This window comes from Mytilus edulis, chromosome 2 (genome assembly GCF_963676685.1).
Source record: "Mytilus edulis chromosome 2, xbMytEdul2.2, whole genome shotgun sequence".
In the NCBI taxonomy this organism is placed as follows: Eukaryota; Metazoa; Mollusca; class Bivalvia; order Mytilida; family Mytilidae; genus Mytilus; species Mytilus edulis.
Window position 1 is genome coordinate 10,761,701 of NC_092345.1, and position 21,035 is coordinate 10,782,735.

Here is a 21,035-nt window from a genome sequence, read left to right on the forward strand (position 1 = left end):
TTGTCGTGCAATATAAATAATATTTTGTAAAAGGCTTATAAAATGGTAGAAAGTGAGGCTGTGCTGAGCATTTCTAACTGTTTAGAGCCGAGTAAAAATAACATTTATATTGCGAGACAATGTATGGTTATTCTTTATATACTATTCTAAATTAAATATTTAGGGTAAAAACACCATTTTGTAATTTGGATCGGACAAAGTTAAATTTCAGAGAACCTGTATGTTTTATTGACTTCATAAATAAAACTCTACGGAAACACATTGTCAACATCATTAACAAGGTGATATAAATAAAACTCTACGGAAACACATTGTCAACATCATTAACAAGGTGATATAAATAAAACTCTATGGAAACACATTGTCAACATCATTAACAAGGTGATATAAATAAAACTCTACGGAAACACATTGTCAATATCATTAACAAGGTGATATAAATAAAACTCTACGGAAACACATTGTCAACATCATTAACAAGAGGCTCTCAAGAGCCTGAATCGCTCACCTTAATTTTTTTGGTTAAATCTCTCATCAATGATTATTTTGGCTTTTCATTTTATTTAAATGTTCTTTGAATCGTCCTATTTTCTTCAAAAGCAAAAAAAAAATCATTTTCTCCTATGTTCTATTTTAGCCATAGGAGCTATGTTTCTGACATACAAGGAAATGAAATATAAAATTTATACTAGATACTCTGAAACTCATTTAGCCTAAGTTTGGCTGAAATTGATACAGCAGTTTCAAAGGAGAAGATTTTTTAAAGTAAGTCAACATGATGAACAAATTGTGAAAAAAGTCTTTAAAGGGCAATAATTCCTTAAAAGGTCAATTGACAATTTTGGTCAAATTGACTTATTTGTAGATCTTACTTTGCTTAACATTTTTGCTATTAACAGTTTATCTGTATCTATAATAATATTCAAGATAATAACCAAAAACTGCAAAATTTCTTAAAAATCATCAATTCAGGGGCATTATACCTGAAAAACCAGTTACCCAATTCGGCTGAAAATTTCAGGACAGGTAGACCTTGACCTAATAAATACTTTAACTTCTTGTCTTATTTGCTCTAAATGCTGGAGTTTTTGAGATATAAGCCAAAAACTGCATTTTACCCTGTGTTCTATTTTTAGCCATGACGGCCTTGTTTTTTGACGAAATAAAAAATAAAGCACAAACTTTATTTTATACACCCTACTGATCATTCAGTTGAAGTTTGGTTGAATTTGGTTTAGTAGTTTTAGAGGAGAAGATTTTTTAAAGTTAGCAAATATGATGAACAAATTGTGAAAAATTGTCATTAAAGGACAATAACCCCTTAAGGGGTCAATTGACAATTTTGGTCATATTAACTTATTTGTAGATCTTACTTTGCTGATCATTTTTGCTGTTTACAGTTTATCTTTATCTATAATAATATTCAAGATAATGACCAAAAACTGCAAAATTTCCTTAAAATTACCAATTAAGTGGCAGCAACCCAACAATGGTTTGTTTGATTCATCTGAAAATTTCAGGGCTGATAGATCTTGACCTAATGAACATTTTTACCCCGTGTCAGATTTGCTCTAAATGCTTTCGTTTTTGAGATATAAGCCAAAAACTGCATTTGACCCCTATGTTCTATTTTAAGTAACGGCGGCCATGTTTTTAGACGGATCAAAAATCGAAGCACACACTTTGTGCAGGATAATCTAAGGAACAATCATGCTAAGTTTCATTCAAATCCATTCAGTAGTTTCAGAGGAGAAGATGTTTGAAAAATTGTTAACGACGACAGACGACGACGACGGACGCCAAGTGATGAGAAAAGCTCACATGGCCTTTTAGGCCAGGTGAGCTAACAAGGTGATATAAATAAAACTCTACGGAAACACATTGTCAACATCATTACAAGGTGATATAAATAAAACTCTACGGAAACACATTGTCAACATCATTAACAAGGTGATATAAATAAAACTCTACGGAAACACATTGTCAACATCATTAACAAGGTGATATACAGTCAGTGATTGTTTATCATATATGAATATATGGTAAATGCAATTTGACTGAGCAAATAGCACAGCTGCAATATATATTTTTATATTTTCGTTTTTTTTTCTTCATAAAAAAGATGGTTTCAAGTTATGGATGTCTCCAATAGAAAGAATGTTAGGACAAAGAATGGACAAGCAATCAATTTAACTGTAAATTTAGAGATATGTCTTGTGTTCTTTGTTATTCTCACAGTAAAATGCAAATGTTGAATTAAATAGTAATACTTTAATTTGTAAGTTATTCAAAATAGTCAAAGTCAATGAGGGGGCATTACCAAATTATTTCTATGGAAATTAGAAGTGCAAATGCTTATACTACTGTATGTCAAATATCATTGACCTTCTCTAGCAGTTCCCCATAAACTGACCTTATCACAAAATAATAAATTTAAATTAAGCAAAACTTTCAATGTCAATGAACAATGAATGAGTGGGCTGGCCAAATAATCTTCATGGAAATAAGATCCAATGCTAATAAGGTTGCATGCTAAATATCTATGTCCTACATCAAGTGGTTCCCAATTGGCCTTTTCAGAATCTTAAGCATCATGGGTAATTTAATTGTTCGTACCCCAAAATGAAAATGACGTCACATCATTGGTTAAATTTCCATTGTTTATGACATTTTTAACCAATCAGGACGTTTTGGTGTACATTTTTGAAAATATTACCCAGGATGCATTAGATTCTGAAAGGCAAATAAACCAACCAAATCACAAACTAATACACACAAACTCTGCAAAAGTTATAAAGTTGATAGACCATGACTGAGGGTAAAATATTCTCCATGTACCAAATATCAATGAACAACTCCTACTAGTGGTTTTCCATTAACTGACCTAATCACAAACTTATATATTGTTGATGAACCTGCAGGTGCTGCCAGAAACAGCCTACCAATAAAGGCGACTAGACAAAATACTTAATGAATGCCTTAATCTCTTTATAATCATTACCTGTATCAAAGACATGCTGTGTACTGCTAGGATCTAAATCTTCACTCGACAGAAAACTACCAACTCTCTTCAAAGAAACTTTACCCTAAATTTAATAATATATATAATTAAATAATTTTGTTATAGTTTAGGTCAACAATGTATTTTAAAAAAACTTTTGGATAAATTAATGGAAATTTGGTGCAAACACAATATAAATACGTTTTTACAAAAACGAAGTACTGCGATAACAATTAATGTTCTAGAAATTCTTTGGAAAATTCATACTTATCTCAACCTTGTTTATTTGTTCACATATCTTGCCCGTTTTGGTGTCTCCTTTGATTGCAAAAAATCAATTATAATTTAAGATCAATAGAACAAAATGCTCATACATCTAATTTAAAGTGAAAAGACTTATCAGATAAACCAAATTATTAGATTTGTCTGTTAAAAGTTTTCTTCCTTTTTTCATTTCCCCATTTATAATTGATTCATGAGGTAAAAATGGACTAAAGGAAAACAGCAAGATGCTTAGTAGTCATTAACTATGGTATGACAGGAAACAATGAATGACTTTAAACTTGCCTGTATAATGGCAGATATTGACTGTGCTAACAGGATGACTGGCAGACGTAAAATGTTGAACAAGGCAAGAGAAACAAAAGCTTTGCTAGCACTAAGATATTTGTCATCACTGATGTTGACATATGTGGCAAAAGTTGCCAAAGCAACCTGCAAAATCAATATAAAACATCGTAAATTGTGGAAAAAAGTATTTTTTAAGCATTCATTGATTTCATAACTTAGGCCAACTAAAATTAATTAGTAGATTTTCATCCAAATTTTTGAAAATAATGGAGCGGGTGGGAGGATTTTATTTTTTAAATTTTATTTCATATGAAACCCTTTTGTGACGAGTTCTTCATATATGCAAGTGTAATAATAAGCTTATATCATGTATACACAAGTATGAGGAATCTTACATAATATTTCAAATCCTTAAATAAATATATCTAATTGCGGCTTTAAAAATTTAACAACAAAAACGTGTGAGAAATACTCTCTTCAGTTAGACTACCTACACAAAATTATTTGGGTTTCTAAACAATGGTTTGTATTACCATTAAATGAAGCAAATGCATTGGTATGCAACACAATTATTATGAGTACAGAATAAAATGAAAACTCAGAGAGTGTTGAAAATAATAGGGTTGGTACTTTATATGCCAGATGGAAATATAATTATCATGTAAAACATGAACTTAATAATAATAAAAAAAGTTGTTGTTTAATGAGTATTTTTAAATTTGGGTGTATTGGGAAATTTGCTGTTTGTCAACATAAAAAGACAGCCATGGGTAAAATCAAAGAGCTTGCATAAATAAAATGCGCATATGTTAGTAGACTTTTTAAATTCAATAAACGGTCATAAATCTAACAAGTTCGTGCTTGTGTTTCAATATCTATAATCCAGTCATGTTTTCTGTATCAATTGTTTCCACGAATCTTGTGCTTTGGGTACCATTTACCATTTAAATTTCCTGAGACAACGTCATTGCATAAATAAAAAAGTCCGCAGTTTTCTAATCACAGAAATTTGTGACATACTGCGATTTGCAGTCTTGGAAACAGCGTTTTTCTCGTAACACCAATATTTTATGTCATTCTCGTTATCAATCTTCACTCTCGGAAGATGATGTTGTCATCATAGAGCAGCGGAAAGGTCGGCTTAATCATTTTGGTTCGATTTACTCGAGGTACAAAAAATTTAAAACAGAAAGCATTGAATGAAACGAGATTTTAACGGTTACCGGTAACGGGAATGAACATAATCCGGAAATCGTAAATTTTATAAAATAAAAAAATTCGGGGCGGGGCGATTTCAGAGGGGCGGGCGGGGATGAAAATCTATCAATTAATTTTAATTGGCCTTATGTCACTACAAGTGACAATTTCAACTTATTCTATTCCGCTAAAGTACACAATTCATCATTTCAGAATCTAAAGGATTGTGGGGAATTTCATTGTTTTTACCGTAAAATGAAAATAATGTAATGCCATTGGTTGAATTCCCATTGTTGGAAGTTTTTAACAACCTTGACTGGCTATACAGCCCTTGCACAGTCAGCCCTGGCTTGCACCTTTTTGGGTATTAAATAATTTAATTTTTACCATATGGTAATTTGTTGAGAACATTGTTAGCTAATGGCAACATTTTGGTGTATGCTTTTGAAAATATTATCCAGAATTTGATAGTTTCTTAAAGGGTATATTATAAACCAGGTAGAAACATTTTCCTACTTTTGAAAGAAAAAAAACCCACACCTAAATGTTAAAATTGCAATCTGTATGTTGTATGTCACTATTGCACAATACAGTATATGGTAATTCTTCTAATAAATACCATTGAATGGTCAAAAAGGTAAAAAAATAAAATGTTAGCTTTCCTTGGTTGAATTAACATGTATTATTATTTCTAGATGACCTACCACAAATGGTGCCAGTAACCACCCAAATGTTGCTACTCCCTGCAGATAGGCAACTTTCATTAGATTGTCAAGCTCCCTTCTCCTGATCACTGATACTTGATAAGTAAAAGAAGGCTCCCAGGCATACATCTTCAAAACCTACAATTTATATATTTCAAGTATAAAATCAAACAAATAGTACACTTCACTTAAAGGAATAGTTCTCATTGGAAGCATAATTTTTTTTTATCTTTATCTTTTAAACAAATGCATTAAAACAAATTTATTTGTACCAGAAACTCAAACAACCCAAATGAATGTTTAAATATACTTTTTTAAACCCACTCCTCCATACTACTCAGTAATCAGAGAAAAAAAACTTTAAAACAAGTCAGAGTTTACATAGTGCAGCACTTTATAATCATAATCTTCATGCATAAACATTGTAACAATCAAACTAGATAGATATCACAAAAAGCACTAATATTTATAACTATTATACAGTATTTCATAATAAAATGTCCTCAGTACACGAATGCCCCACTTGCACTATCATTTTCCATGTTCAGTGGACCGTGAAATTGGGGTAAAAACTCTAATTTGGCATTAAAATTAGAAAGATCATATCATAGGGAACATGTGTACTAAGTTTGAAGTCGATTGGACTTCAACTTCATCAAAAACTACCTTGACCAAAAACTTTAACCTGGAGCGGGACAGACGGACGAACAGACAGACAGACAGACGGACGGACGAACGGACGGACGGACGAACGGACGCACAGACCAGAAAACATAATGCCCCTCTACTATCGTAGGTGGGGCATAAAAAGTATTTCACTCATTATATTTATATTCTGATTTGATTGAAATGAAAGAATGTATGAAATTTTGCTATTTCTATAAGACAGAAAAAGAGATACAAACCTTCATGCCATTGAGAATCTGATTCATCAATTTGATTCTCTCCCCTTTAAGAGCCAGAACATCAGCTGTGAGAGTAAGTTGTCTGGCAGCCACCAAGGAATTAAGCGGTATCAGTAGAAGCAGTACCCCTAACCCAGCAAGACAAGAAATGCCAAGTGTTCCCCAGAGGAGGTACATGCCGATAGCTACTTGTACAGGTACTGACATTACGGTGGATAGATAGGTAAACATATCCTGTAAATGTTGACAATCCACTGACATCAGGCTGACTATCTGACCTAGAGTTGTCTCTTTTTTGGCATCACTGTTCATTGTTAATGACTAAAATTATAACATATCGGTAAATTGTAGGATATTAACAAATTTAATGTTGGAAACATATATTAAATTAGACAACATTCAAACAATGAACTATGAATGCTTATTTATGCATCTGCTATACTGAAAATTTATTTTTGTGCAAAAAACATCACAAAATGTATGTATTTAAAGTATGTCAATCTCTCTATTAGTTTAGAAAAGTTATGATCTGATTTGTATGTAATCATTCTGTACTTTTTATTCTTTTTATTGGATGTATGTATTAAGTTAAGACAGCAATCTTTTAACTGTAGTTAAGACCAGTTAAGACAGGAAAATTGAAGTTGTTTAACTTCTATTCTAAAAACAATATAAAGGTCAGTAAGTCATGTAATATAACTAATACAGTTGACTCTTGTTGTCTCGAACTCGGTTGACTTGAAATTTAGGATGAGTCGAAGTTTTCACATGGTCTCGAACTTTGTTTCATATGAATGTATGTATTTCTACTATTAAGTTGAAATTGGATGAGTCAAAATTTCAGTTGAGTCGACCTAAATTTTAAATTGATTTATGACATGCTATTTCCAAGTATCTTAAGTGTTTACCTAAGATTATCTTTTATAAAAAATTTATAAAAAATATAAGTTTATGTTCATGACAGAGTCTTTAAACTGTTTACAAAAACAATTAATTGTGATTGACACTGATGTGTATAAAGTGGGGATTAAGACTTCCGTTGTTGATCACCTAAAAACTACTCAATCGGCATCTTTAATCTTGTATTTTCTTTTGAAAAGAAAGAGTGAGATGAAAGAAAATGAAAAGAAATCTATATTTTCTAAAATCTCTTGTATCTAAGAATTATAATTTTTGTCTTCTTTGAATGATCTAAATAATGCTAAGATGGATTGAAAATTACTCTCTCAGATAAAAACCATAGGAAAAAATTGTAGCTGAAACAACCGAATAAGTAAAAATAATGTTATTATAATAATGAAAGACCATGACATACAAATACTTGGATCTGATACCAGAATATCAATCCCCTTTTCATATTCATCCAGATTTATTTTAGCTTTACCAAGCTAACCAAGACTTGTGTCCCTTTGTCTGTCAAACTTCCGGTTTTCATTTGAGTAAAACTACATGTATCTAAAAATATTTCTCTGGTCTGGCAGACTTTGAGATAACGAGAGTCGACTGTAGTTATCTAAAATGTTTCTTATCCCAAAAAGGTGCAGTTTTGACAAAGACTTCAGATACAACTGTTAGCTGTTAACTGCTTCTTTCTCCCTGCGGCAAATATCCATGTACTGACTTCACCAATTGATACCGTCAGAGCTTATAATACAATACAGTTATCTCCTAATTACATAGACCACTCTACCACCAAAGTAAGCGTACCTTTTTATATATTGCTGATATAAGAGAACATCTGACCCTCATTCCGACAGCCATTCCCAGCTTATAATTCTGATGATAAAACACAGATTGTATCATTCCGCTGACAAATAATCCAACAGCAGGGAGATAGCCCTTCCATGATGGCTTGTTATCACGATCATCTGCATAGGCTATTAAAAAACTATTGCAAAAGGAATTTATTAGTTAAAATAAAACATTTATCAACAACAATATATTTAACAACTGCTTTAATGTGACTTGACTGTAATTGCAGCTCTCCACCTATTGCAGTTGAGACATTCAAAGTTCTGACACAATTACAATTTGTTTTATCAAACCAAACTGTTCAAGGGATCAGAAATTTTAACAAACTGCTGTAGAATGCCACAGTTAAGTCTCTTAAGTGCAAGGTGATTAAATATTTAGCATTCTTATTCAATAAATTTGAATTTCAATTACTACATATAATAACAGCTGTTAAAAACATGTTGGAAAACCTGAAAGTCAATACAATCATGTAGTTGAGGTAGTCTTTATCATTGAGCTAGTACACATTTTAGTTAAGGGTCCAGATGAAGCACGCCTCAGGCTGCAGGATGTTCTCGCTGTGTTGAAGACCCATTAGTGGCCTTCACCTGTTTTCTACTCTTTGGTCGGGTTGTTGTCTCTTCGATATATTCCCCATTTCCGATCTCAATTTTTTTTTTAGACTAATGTTAAAAAAAACTAGTTTCACATATAGTCCCAAAAACTAAATCAAAATTAAAATACAAGATTATTGCTACAATTTTAAGATAAATATTTGTATACATCTGAGTTTTATAAAAACTATTGTCAAAAACATATAAATGACCTTTTTAATAAACTGTGAACAATCATTTACTGTAAGTAAATCTATTTTCTTTTTATTAACAGTTTCAGTTAAGGGAGTTGGCTTCTCAGTTTCAAAATAATTAACTTTTCAAAACACTAGCATTTATTGATAGGGGATTAATAAAGGAAACAAAAAAGCATAAAAAATATATAGGTCACCATGCTTGTTTTTGAGATATTAGCCATTGAAATTTTGGCAGGAAAATGTTCTCTCGACTTTTCATAGCTTTGTCAAGTTTAAGTCCTTAAAAAACTATTAAAAAATAATAAAAATGTTATTAGACTTTAACAGACAGCTTATCATTATATATGTGAAAGAATTATAAAAAGAAAAATGGGGGTATCCGGAAAAAAATTGTTAAGGCATTCAAATGGATAAAACCAGAGGATTCCAAAAATCTGACCAAAATTCCTAAACATGACAAGCGAGCTTCCTTAAAATAAAATGTACTTACCTAATGAGTATAGGTCCAACAAATTGAAGAATATCAGATATAAATTTAAACCACAATGATAGTAAATAAGTCCAGCCAAAACTATTAAACAAGGCCTTGAACAATGATCCTTTATGTCTTGTTGATTTTTGGACATTTATTTTGGTGGGTAACAGCTTCGTTTGAAGTAATGGTGTTTTCTCCGTCTCTGAGGTAGATTGTTGAATATCATACACATGTTGAGTCCTCTCTCTGGCATTTCTAAATAAGAAAGAATCAGAAGATCATCAAAAGGTATATATTCTACCATCAACAATATACAGGTGGATATAGAAAAGCACTTAACTCTTAAAAATATTTTTAGAAAATTTGTTTCAAACTTCAAAATTTTGTAATTGATCTTCATCAACAACAAAAAAAACATGATGCAATGATTTAACAACACTATCATAATTAAAATCTTATTTATATGTCTATTAAACAACAAGAGTGCACATGCTGAAATGTCTCGCCTTCTTTATCAATCATTGATATTATGTTGATAGTAGGGATGGCAACGAGTACCTGAGTACTCTGGTACTCGCTTGGAAGGCCGAGTACTCGAGTACAGTTTTAGTACTTGGATACTCGTTTGCCTGTTTTAAATCTTGAGATATTTCTCTTTACATTTCCACTCACTTTAGTTCCGTTGAAATATCCCCCTTCGTAATACTAAATAAAATCAATTAACAACATAAATATGTTTATCTTCCCAGCTAACAATGTTACGTCATAATTACGTCGTGACAACGTCATGTTTTCGTCGCATTGACGTCAGGTTATTACGTTGTATTTACGTAAAAGTGTATGGTTTTCTTGACGTTGTCACAACGTCGTACATTAACGTTGTGGTGACGTAAAATTACGTTTCTACAACGTTATTCCTGACATTACAACAACGTTTATATCACGTTATGTCGATGCTGTCACAACGTCATACATCAACGTTGTGGTGACGTAAAATTACGTTTCTACAACGTTATTCCTGACATTACAACAACGTTTATATCACGTTATCGCAACATTATACATTAACGTTGTGGTGACGTAAAACGTAAAATTACGTTTCTACAACGTTAATATCACATTATGTCGACGTAATATACTTGCACTTTTATATTTTGCTTTATAGTTGGCCAAGAAATTATCGTATATACAAACACATAGTATCAACTGTGTTTGGGACCATGAGGTGATCTCTAGATGATATGGTCCGAGACCACAATTGTCGTCCCTTGATTTTCGTTGTTCACGAATATAGTCCCTATTGTTAACAGTGGGTTACTTGCCATTAATTATTATACTCCTTCCAAGTTTATTTCTCCATGTTTAATGCCTCAAATTGTAAGTAGGGGGGTGAAATTACACTGTAAAAAAATTTGGGTCCAGAATTTTAAAGGAAAGTAGTGATTTGGTCCAGGTGAAAAAGGTTGAAAAATAACACTTCGGAAGCTGTCAAAAGATTTCAAGACGCCCTAAAGATAAATTTGTCCATATTTTGAGTTAGAGACGATGAAGTTTTCTATAATTTTGATATAATTTGTCCCAAAAGTAGTACAACACACTGTGAAAATTTCATTGAGAAAGCGCAGGTGGGATTTTTTTAATTTTCATTTATGTTCTAAAAGAAATGCACTACGAATTAATTGTGTTCTCGGACCATATATGTTGGTTATATTCTCTGAAGGAATTCGTATATTCTGCATCATCATCTTTTTTTTGTAGCTTCAATCGAATTACTGTTTCAGTAATTGTGATATAACAGAAATGATTCCTAGGGCCATCTATAGCTGAGTGTCTGCCTATTCGTATGCAGTTCTTGATAGTGCTTGTAAAAATAATATGCATTTATCATATATGTTACTCTATAAGAGGGATGTTGCGCCGGTCTCTTTAACCTGTCTTTAATTGCTGCCTATACGATATGGGAGTTGCCCATTGTTGCAGGCAGTACATTGACCTCTATAGTTATTTTCTGTGTCGTTTGGTCTCTTGTGGAGAGTCTCGTTGGCAATCATAGTACCACATCTTCTTTTTTTATATTCAATTTATTTCATCGTAGTATACATTTCTCATTAAGCATGTTCACGTTCTGAATATAATATCTGGCTAGCTAAATACCCACCCATGAAAGTTATAAAAAAAAGTTTATGAAAAGTAAATAATGCCTGCAAATGTTTGCACCTGTCCCAAGTCAGGAATCTGATGTACAGTAGTTGTCGTTTGTTCATGTAATTTATACGCGTTTCTCGTTTCTCGTTTTTTTTAATTTTATATAGATTAGACCGTTGGTTTTCTCGTTTGAATGGTTTTACACTAGTAATTTTGGGGCCCTTTATAGCTTGTTGTTCGGTGTGAGCCAAGGCTCCGTGTTGAAGGCCGTACATTGACCTATAATGGTTTACTTTTTTTTAAATTATTATTTGGACGGAGAGTTGTCTCATTGGCACTCACACAACATCTTCCTATATCTGTATATCAAAAAGTGAAGAATTGATCGTTAACTTTGTTTATTTTAAATGTTCTCCTGGGTCCCTGGTAGTGGTATTTCCGGAGCTGCTGCAATTGTCCTCTTAACAGTTGGTTCCTGCAATGACAATACAAAAACTTATTTGTACAAAAAGTTAAATTGTAATTATTCTAGGTCAAACATTATTGCAAATAAATACTAGATCTATGTAGCTGTGTGTAAGACGTGGCTTTCCAAATCTCCTTGAAAAACACATAAACCACATAATTATATATTCAGTTAAATTTAATGTTCCCCTTAATTTAATGTCTCAAAAGAGTATCTTGATCTTCACAATGCTAGTTACAAATGCATATCTATAAGGCCACCCTTAAAAAATTGTGTGTTTGGCATAGCCGACCCACACTATCAGCAGGTGGGTAGGTAGGTAGGGAAATTTTTTTTTTTTAACATTTAAGAACTTTATACATGTAAATCATGAAGTCTCTAGATCAATGTTGTCTAAAGCATTGCAGTATTGTTGTGTGTACATGCTGGTGGTTTCTTTGAAAGGGGTCAACCGTCAATGTCACATTCTACATCATACACAGAAACAAAATCAAGAGCATACCAGGCACTAGTAAGACCCAAACTGGAATATAGTTGTAGTGTCTGGGACCCCCATATGAAAGAACAACAGATACAATTAGAAAAGGTACAGAGACGTGCTGCTCGTTATGTACACAACAACTACGATTACACGAGCAGTGTCACAAACATGCTAAATCAGTTAAAATGGCCACCACTAGCTGAGAGACGCTTAAAAACCAGACTTATTTTATTTTATAAAGTAATACATTGTCTTGTTGCCATTCCATCGCATATTCTTGAACAAACAGACAGCAGAACAAGACAAAATTTTAGGCCTAATAACAATTTCGTACTGAATTAAAAAAAACAACAACATAGAATACAAACAATAATAATTTTGGGAAATATTCCAATATAGGTTGCACTATACGGGGTAATAATGGTATTCTTACCATATAGCGTGTTCCGCCTGGTTCTGGGGGTGTATGTTTTAGGGTTTCCCCAATCAATTCTTCAATATCTGATGTCCTTGCTGAGTAGCTTGAACATGTAGTTCTTCATGTAAGACTCTACAAAAATTGACATTGATAAAATTTGCATAGTGATATTAAATATAATTTAAAAATAAACCGTAGACTGTCAGGGAGCAACAATTTAACTTCAAGGAAGGTCATGGTTTTTGCTTGAGTCAGTGAAGTGCAAACAATTTTATTTAATTTTTCAACGATATCAATCAAATTATTTTTTTTTAAGTCTAACACTATAAGGTATGGGTGGAATCTGGATTCAGAATATTTTTTGTCCTGTACTCGAACAGAATATTTTGTTTCATCAATTTGGAAATCTTAAGAAAAAACTCCATGTCTTCATTGTGACTGATATATCTTTTTAAACTCCACAAAGAACCGGTAAAAAAAAACAAATTCACAGTATTGTCAGCGCCGGCAAAATAGCCATTACTTTTGAATTATGCTATAGCTATTTATAGCTCGCTTTTAATCGAGATATTATAATCATATCATATAATTACTGTTTCACCGGCAAATAAGCCACTGCCAAAATATAAAAAAAAAATATAATTGAAAATTATGACCATAAATGTATGTTTTACATTTACAAATTTGCCATATATATGTTCCAGACCATTGAGTATTTGGACCGTACGAGTACGGTTCGGACCGTATATTCGTATACTCGTACGGTCCGATCATACGCGTGCGGTCGGACCGTATGAGTATACGCGTATGGTCCAGTACGAGCTGACCTAATGTTATTGGATCATATGGTTTACATTTAGACAACCATTATCACAATCTTTATTTTTAGTATTGCAAATTGTTATTACAATTAGATGGACGTATTTTTTTTTTGAGTTGAAATGTGTGCTGTTCATGCATGTTCCCTTGCATTTACATTTTTTTTTCTAAAATTGCTAAATAGTGTCCTCCCACATTATGTTTTCTTCCGATATCTTCAATTTCAGTGATCATATAATTCAATTAATGTATTACTGGTCGACATGTTAAGACATACAAGAAATTGACAGATTTATTAGCGCGAATTTTTTAAATAGTTAAAATATAAAGTTTTTATTTCAATTACATTTGAACTTTTTTATATAAATTTGAGAGTTAAGTTATCTTGATCTGTTTATATATGCATTTGCATTAAACTTGAACAACTTCTTTATACATGTTATATTAGTTCTACCGTATGAGTATTTTGAAAAAGTAAGCATACGGTCCAAAAACTTATAGATACGGTCTGGAACATATATTATATAATACAGATTAATCGTTGACTATTTATTCAGTCATTATATACATAATAATAATTAAAGGAGTAGTGGTATGATTTTTTTGTAAATTATATTGTCCCTTGCAAAAATAAATAATTATAAATAATTATTTATTTTATTGTATAGCAATATAATATGTCCCACAGAAAGTAACCAAAAGTTAGAGTGCAATAAATTCCAATATTGCACTAGTGCAATAAATCTTCAAATTCATGACGTCATCAACGTCAAAATCTTAGTATAAACCAGTTTTTACTTCCAAATATTATATTGCTATACAATAAAAGGGTTATAGCATGAATATTGGGGAATATTGTCCCTCGTAGAACATATATTGCACTCGCAAGCTCGTGCAATATAAAATTCTACTCGGGACAATATTCCCCAATATTCATGCAATAACCCTATATTATTAAAGTGTCACATACTCGTCTACTGATGTTATAGATACAGATAATATTATATAATATACATTGCACAATAGTAAGATAAGACAAATACCCATCCTACATAGGCTTATGAGACACTATATACAAATATATACCTATTTAACAAATACAAATTGTAAAACATAGTAAAATGTCAAAAATGTTTAAAATTATCCGGATTTTTCAAATAATAATAAAAATTAAAATATGTAATTAAAAAAAAACATAACCTTAATTTAAAAACAGAAATATAAATATAAAAAAGAAGATGCTGTATGAATGCCAATGAGACAACTTTCCACAAGAGACCAAAATGACACAGAAATTAAAAACTACAAAGTTGATTTTTGTAAAAAATCTTTTGTATTTATTCATACTAAATTTTTATCAGTTCTTTAGTTTATGAGTTCAATGCACAAGACTTTATATTGTAAATACACTTGAGTTATTTTCAAGGTATGCCATCACTGTGTCTGTGTATAAAGTTAACATGACATGGCAAATACATACCACTGATAGCTCGCTATCCTGACCTCAATTATAATCAAATTAGCTACCCGTGTGTAAGGTTTCTGCAGACGAAATTAGCAAAAGTTTTTTTTTAAAATAATTTATAAAGCAAGAGTACAACAAAATTTAATTTCATATCTATCATGTCTCTCTTCTAAAATGGTTTTATGTATTACATCATGCACGTGTTGTAAAACCAGAATAGTGGTGCGATATGTATAAATTATCGGGTTTTCTACATGCTGATATCGTAAAAATATCAGCCCCGAGGCACAATGTGAACCTTTTTGACGAGCGGCTGATATTTTCCGACATATATACGAAGAAAACCTGCATTGTCACGATTCAGATAATTTCACCTCTCACATCATTTTGCACATTGTGACGTCGCTGGTAGTGATAATGGTTGGAACACAAAAATCATGCATGAAACACTAAATCCTGTATTTTGACATATATACCGGCCGCTCTAACTTTTGACAATGACTTTTCCATTGTGACGTCAGATGTTTTGTTTTATGACGTCAAAACTTTACGGGAACATCATTCTGTTCCTTTATAATAGAAACTTTATAAAAAGTAAGAAGAAAAAAAGAACAGTTAAAGAATACAGATAAATGTACTTACGTTGGATCTAAGTGCAGTGGCTTGGTGAATGGCGTTTACTTTGAATATGACGTCACCACTTAAATAGCGTCACAACTAAAAGCCCTAACAACGGAACCAAAATCGGAAACGTTACGGTATTTCCGTATCTTTTTTTTAACATGAATAAATTCGTACAGACTTTGTCCCCTTTCACAGGTAATGCCTGCCTCATATCAAATATTGTTCATTAGTTCTACCGATACAAACAAGACAAATTAAATCTAGTACATAATAAAAGAAGAAATTTTGCTATTGTAAATTTTAGGGATGTCGACAATTACGTTGCTACAACGTTTTAATTACGTGATTTATTTGATCGATGTACAGTACATATTGCAATTATTTTTTATTTATTTTTTTGTTATTACGATGTTTTATTGATGACAAAAACATGGTTCCTCTTTTATAATAGCGTAAAAATCAACTTAATACTTTATCGACCAAAAATATGACGACGTTGCTATAACGTCACAGATACGTGACAGATGCGTCGCAATATGACATTGCAACAACGTAATATAAACGTTATTAAAAACAATAATAACGTTGTCCTGACGTCGGTTCTACGTCGTATCTGACGTGACGTAAAATTACATTCTCACAACGTTGCAACAACGTCGTACTAACGTAACGTCAGCCATGACCTTCCAGCGACCAATACATAACGTCGCAAGGACGTCATGTGTTTCCTGGGTTGAGGCTACTATTTGTTATAGTGGTACCAGCAATGTCCTTTCCGTCCGAGGGATTCTTTTCAAGTGCACTACTTGTTACAAAAAATAGAAAGTCAAACAGTCTTCCGTCTGAAATTTGTTGACCAGATCATATTTCTAAACAAGAACAAAATCAAAGAGACCTGCGGTGAACCCTACGCAACTGATTAGAGACAAATTTTGACGGTGTTTGTACACGGATCAACACTTTCATGGATTAATAATTAACTCATCACAACCCGTAAAAAGTTACCTTTGTTTGTTAATCAAGACTTCTATGTAAACGTGATTGGTATGAGATGTACATTTAAATTAATTTAATTACTCTGTATTTGAAACTTAACTATATTAGTTGTTTAATTTACAATTTAAAGATAGGCAAAAGTACGAGAGCAACAATCAAACCCAAAAGTCAAAAATAAACTAACAACGTCATGGTTCAAAAAAAGAAAGGAAATCAGATAAACAATAGTGTAAAAAACAAAACACAGAAAAAGTAAGACTGAGCAACACGAAAAAGCACAAGTAATTTGAATTAATGGACATGTCGTATTATAAAAAAACATTAATTGCTATTATGACAGGTTATTTGTAGAAACGGCGGTCGGTAATTCATTGTTTAATTGACACAATAAAAAACAGAGGATCAAGCTATGTTTGTAGTACCTTTGTCTTATGTTTATGAAAGGCATTAACAAAAACACTGCATCCCACCTAAAATCTAAACTTTTCAATAGAGGTTTAAGATTCATCGAGTACTCGCGAGTACTCGAGTATCATGACAGAGTATCCGAGTATTAAATTTCAGATCTTTTGACATCCCTAGTTGATAGTCCTAAATATAAAGTTTTATTACAACTGTCACATAAACTTAACATTAACCATGGAAACTAAACATTGACCAATGAACCATGAAAATGAGGTCAAGGTCAGATGAACCATGCTAGGCAGACATGTACAGCTAACAATTTTTCAATAAAACAAATATAGTTGACTTATTGCTTATAGTTTAAGAAAAACAGACCAGAACACAAAAATTAACACTGAGCAATTAATGAATCGTGAAAAGGAGGTCAAGGTCAAATAACACCTGCACAACTGACATATAGATCATAAAATATTTCCATACACCACATCTAGTTGACCATGTACACCTTACAATCATTCCATACACCAAATATAGTTGACCTATTGCATACAGTATAAGAAAAACAGACCAAAACACAAAAACTAACTATAACCACTGAACCATGAAAATGACTTGACCACCAAAACTTAACCTTGTTCACTGATTCATGAAATGAGGTCAATGTCAAGTGAAATCTGTATGACAGGCATGAGGACCTTGCAAGGTATGCACATACCAAATATAGTTATCCTATTACTTATAATAAGAGAGAATTTAACATTACAAAAAATCTTTTTTTTTTTTTTTTCAAGAAGTCACTGAACCATGAAAATGAGGTCAAGGACATTGGACATGTGACTGATGGAAACATTAGTCATCTATATACTAAGTATGAAGCATCCAGGTCTTCAGACTTCTAAAACATAAAGCTTTTAAGAAGTTAGCTAATGCCGACGCTGGATCACTATCCAATATGTCGAGCTTTCTAGGCTCGACAAAAACAAAAGATTTAATGGACAATTCCTTAACTTGTTTGCTTTATAAATAAAATTGCCATATTGGTGTAAAACATAACTTTCATTATTGGCATACTGTAATTGTTTCCTACCTGCTCTGAGCTTTAGAAAGTTCATATCTCCAGTTACTATCAAATGTCTTCACTACATTTTGACTTTGATCCCGAGACATCAAAGGCCATAAATCTTTTTCTACTAATGGCTTCTTATAAGCTTTTACAATAATCCTTTTAAAAAAAAGAACTCATGTGTTACAATTATTTACTGTCAACCTGTTGACCAAATATGAAATCATTCTATTAAATATTTGCTGAGAAAAATGTGAAGACAATATTTTTCTTTTAAACATATTAAAGAATTCAGTATCAATCAACAGAATTGTCTGCAAGTAAATCACATAATATATCATCCCTATCTAGCTCCCAAGTAAAGCACATAATATATCATCCCTATCAAGCTCCCAAGTAAAGCACATAATATATCATCCCTATCAAGCTCCCAAGTAAAGCACATAATATATCATCCATATCAAGCTCCTGACCAAATATGAAGTTTTTCTCTTCAATAGCTCCTGAGAAAAGAGAGATGAAAGTATTTGTTGGACAGATAGACAGATGAATGGAGGGACTAGGTGATCATTGCAATACATAGCACTAAATAAATGGAATATGTTTCCATGGCACACAAAGATGATGTCTTATCTTGCATATGTTATAAAGGGACTTAACTCAAGAATGATAAAAGTGATGCGACTTAAATTAGAATTCAATCTGTGTTTTTGGGTAATAAGCATTGTGTACAAGTTTCATTTGGTAGAGGAAAACAAAAATTAGTAAAACAGGAACTAATTTCTGGACTTACAGACCTACGTACAGAGGGACGTAAAGATCAACCTCTGCTGCGGGGGCATAACAAACTTAGAACTCCTGTATCCACAGTCAAAGAAAGAACTTTTAACCCCTATGCAGCCACTTCTGTATTTGATATAGTTTTTTTATTTCATTAGTCACCATTTCTTGTTCATACTTACGAGTTCATCCACCAAAAGTATAAAAGATTGAGTATAGAAGCTTTTTCTTCAGGACAATTTTCCTGAAAATAAAATTTCATAAGTACTGTAAATTTATTTGTTTGTACCAATACTTTGTGGATCGAGGACGAAATATAATAGTGCTATTGATGTTGTTATTTACTGAAACTGCTAGCAAATGCATGAGAGTGAACTTTTGCTGAATGAAAAATATATTAAGAACATTCGCAATGTTTTATAAGCATTTAAGTGAAATTTGTCATGGATTATACATGTAAATCTAAATGAACACTAGTCCTATAGCAGACCTTAGCAAGAATTAATAGACATTTGCAATGGGTCTTTTGCTAATTTCACACACTGGGCCAACTTGTCTTTTACATGAAATACTGATTGACAAACTTACTCTACGACTGTCTCCATCTTCACTAACAATGTTTTGTTTTTCAGCAAATGAATGAAGGATTAGTTGCACTAACAGAATTGAATATATAATATAAAATAGTATAAATCTAAATAGGTTCTCTTCATAAGTCTGCAAAAGAAATTCATATCATAAATAACATGTTAGCAAATACAATTTTTGTTATAATTTTTTTCAACAAAGTCTCCAGTTTGTTTTTTAAACAAAAGTTCATTCAGATTTTTTTTTTAGAGGGTTCAATGGGACTGTGGGTCTTTCCTGCAACTGCTGCTGCTGCCAGTATGCAAATGTAGCTTTGATTGCAAAAAAAAAAAATTTTTGTGTCAGTGTCTTATAATTTATCAGAAGAATTAAGAAACATATTTTTTTAATTAGGGTGCTGTGCTATCTCTTGATTATGAAGAACCTATTTTGAAGTTTTGTAATACTAAATGAAGGTTTCATTGCTGTGCTATCTCTTGATTATGAAGAACCTATTTTGAAGTTTTGTAATACTAAATGAAGGTTTCATTGCTGTACTTCATCTTGATTATGAAGAACCTATTTTTAAGTTTTGTAATACTAAATGAAGGTTTCATTGCTGTACTTCATCTTGATTATGAAGAACCTATTTTTAAGTTTTGTAATACTAAATGAAGGTTTCATTGCTGTACTTCATCTTCAATTATGCTGAAGATCTTCAACACTAACCAATAAAATATTTATAAATGCAGGTTAAAGGTAGTCAAATGTTGTTTTTATCAACCAATAGTTCTTTAAAACTGGTTGATGAGAGGCAAACCAAATCATCTTAAATTTAATGTGTGCTATAGTTCTACTGGACTAAAATGATTAAGTTTTGACGTTCACAAAAAGCAAATCTGATTGATTTAAAAACTTATTCAGTCTTTTTGGTCTCATTGGCAATCATACTAAATCCCCATCATATTTCTATACTGAAGGACTGTGCTGATCGAATGTTCACCTGTCTATTATTCACATACTGTGGATTCATTAATTTTCGTTGGACACCAATTTTCTTGGATTTCGTGGTAACAGATGAACCACAAAATTAAATGTTCAACGAATGATAAGTTTTATGTAGACTTCATCAAAACCACGTAATTAAATATCCACAAACACGCTAGTTTTCCTTAATCCACGAAAAATTGGTACCCACAAAAATAAATGAATCCACAGTAGATGACTCCTTGGCCTCACTCTCATTATATATTTTTACATGTGATCATATTAAAACTTACATGATTAACAATTCTTGTGTAAAAGTCAACGATATTGCACACAACCTTAAGTAACCAGAAAACAAACAAAGAGGTCGATGTTATGCTCCCTCGTATTCTGTCTAACTGAGTATACACTGCAGCCAGTCC

At 32.0% G+C, this 21,035-nt stretch overlaps 1 protein-coding gene and 1 long non-coding RNA gene across 2 annotated transcripts in view; both read right to left on the reverse strand.

Moving 5' to 3' along the window:
- The window catches only part of LOC139511430 (multidrug resistance-associated protein 1-like), a 57,104-nt gene that overhangs the window by 21,488 nt on the left and 14,581 nt on the right, over positions 1-21,035 (reverse strand). Inside the window, exons 4-13 of the mRNA XM_071298175.1 lie at positions 20,907-21,035; positions 19,648-19,776; positions 19,242-19,303; positions 18,304-18,438; positions 9,413-9,652; positions 8,085-8,265; positions 6,378-6,698; positions 5,473-5,610; positions 3,569-3,715; positions 3,002-3,086 (exon numbers count right to left, since the gene is read on the reverse strand). Coding sequence (XP_071154276.1) covers positions 3,002-3,086; positions 3,569-3,715; positions 5,473-5,610; positions 6,378-6,698; positions 8,085-8,265; positions 9,413-9,652; positions 18,304-18,438; positions 19,242-19,303; positions 19,648-19,776; positions 20,907-21,035 — 1,567 coding nt within the window. The remainder of the gene's footprint in view (positions 1-3,001; positions 3,087-3,568; positions 3,716-5,472; positions 5,611-6,377; positions 6,699-8,084; positions 8,266-9,412; positions 9,653-18,303; positions 18,439-19,241; positions 19,304-19,647; positions 19,777-20,906) is intronic.
- LOC139511431 (uncharacterized) lies at positions 11,924-13,041 on the reverse strand. Its single transcript, XR_011662022.1, has 2 exons — positions 12,923-13,041; positions 11,924-12,017 (listed from the first exon to the last, which is right to left on the reverse strand). It is a non-coding gene; the product is annotated as an uncharacterized lncRNA (long non-coding RNA).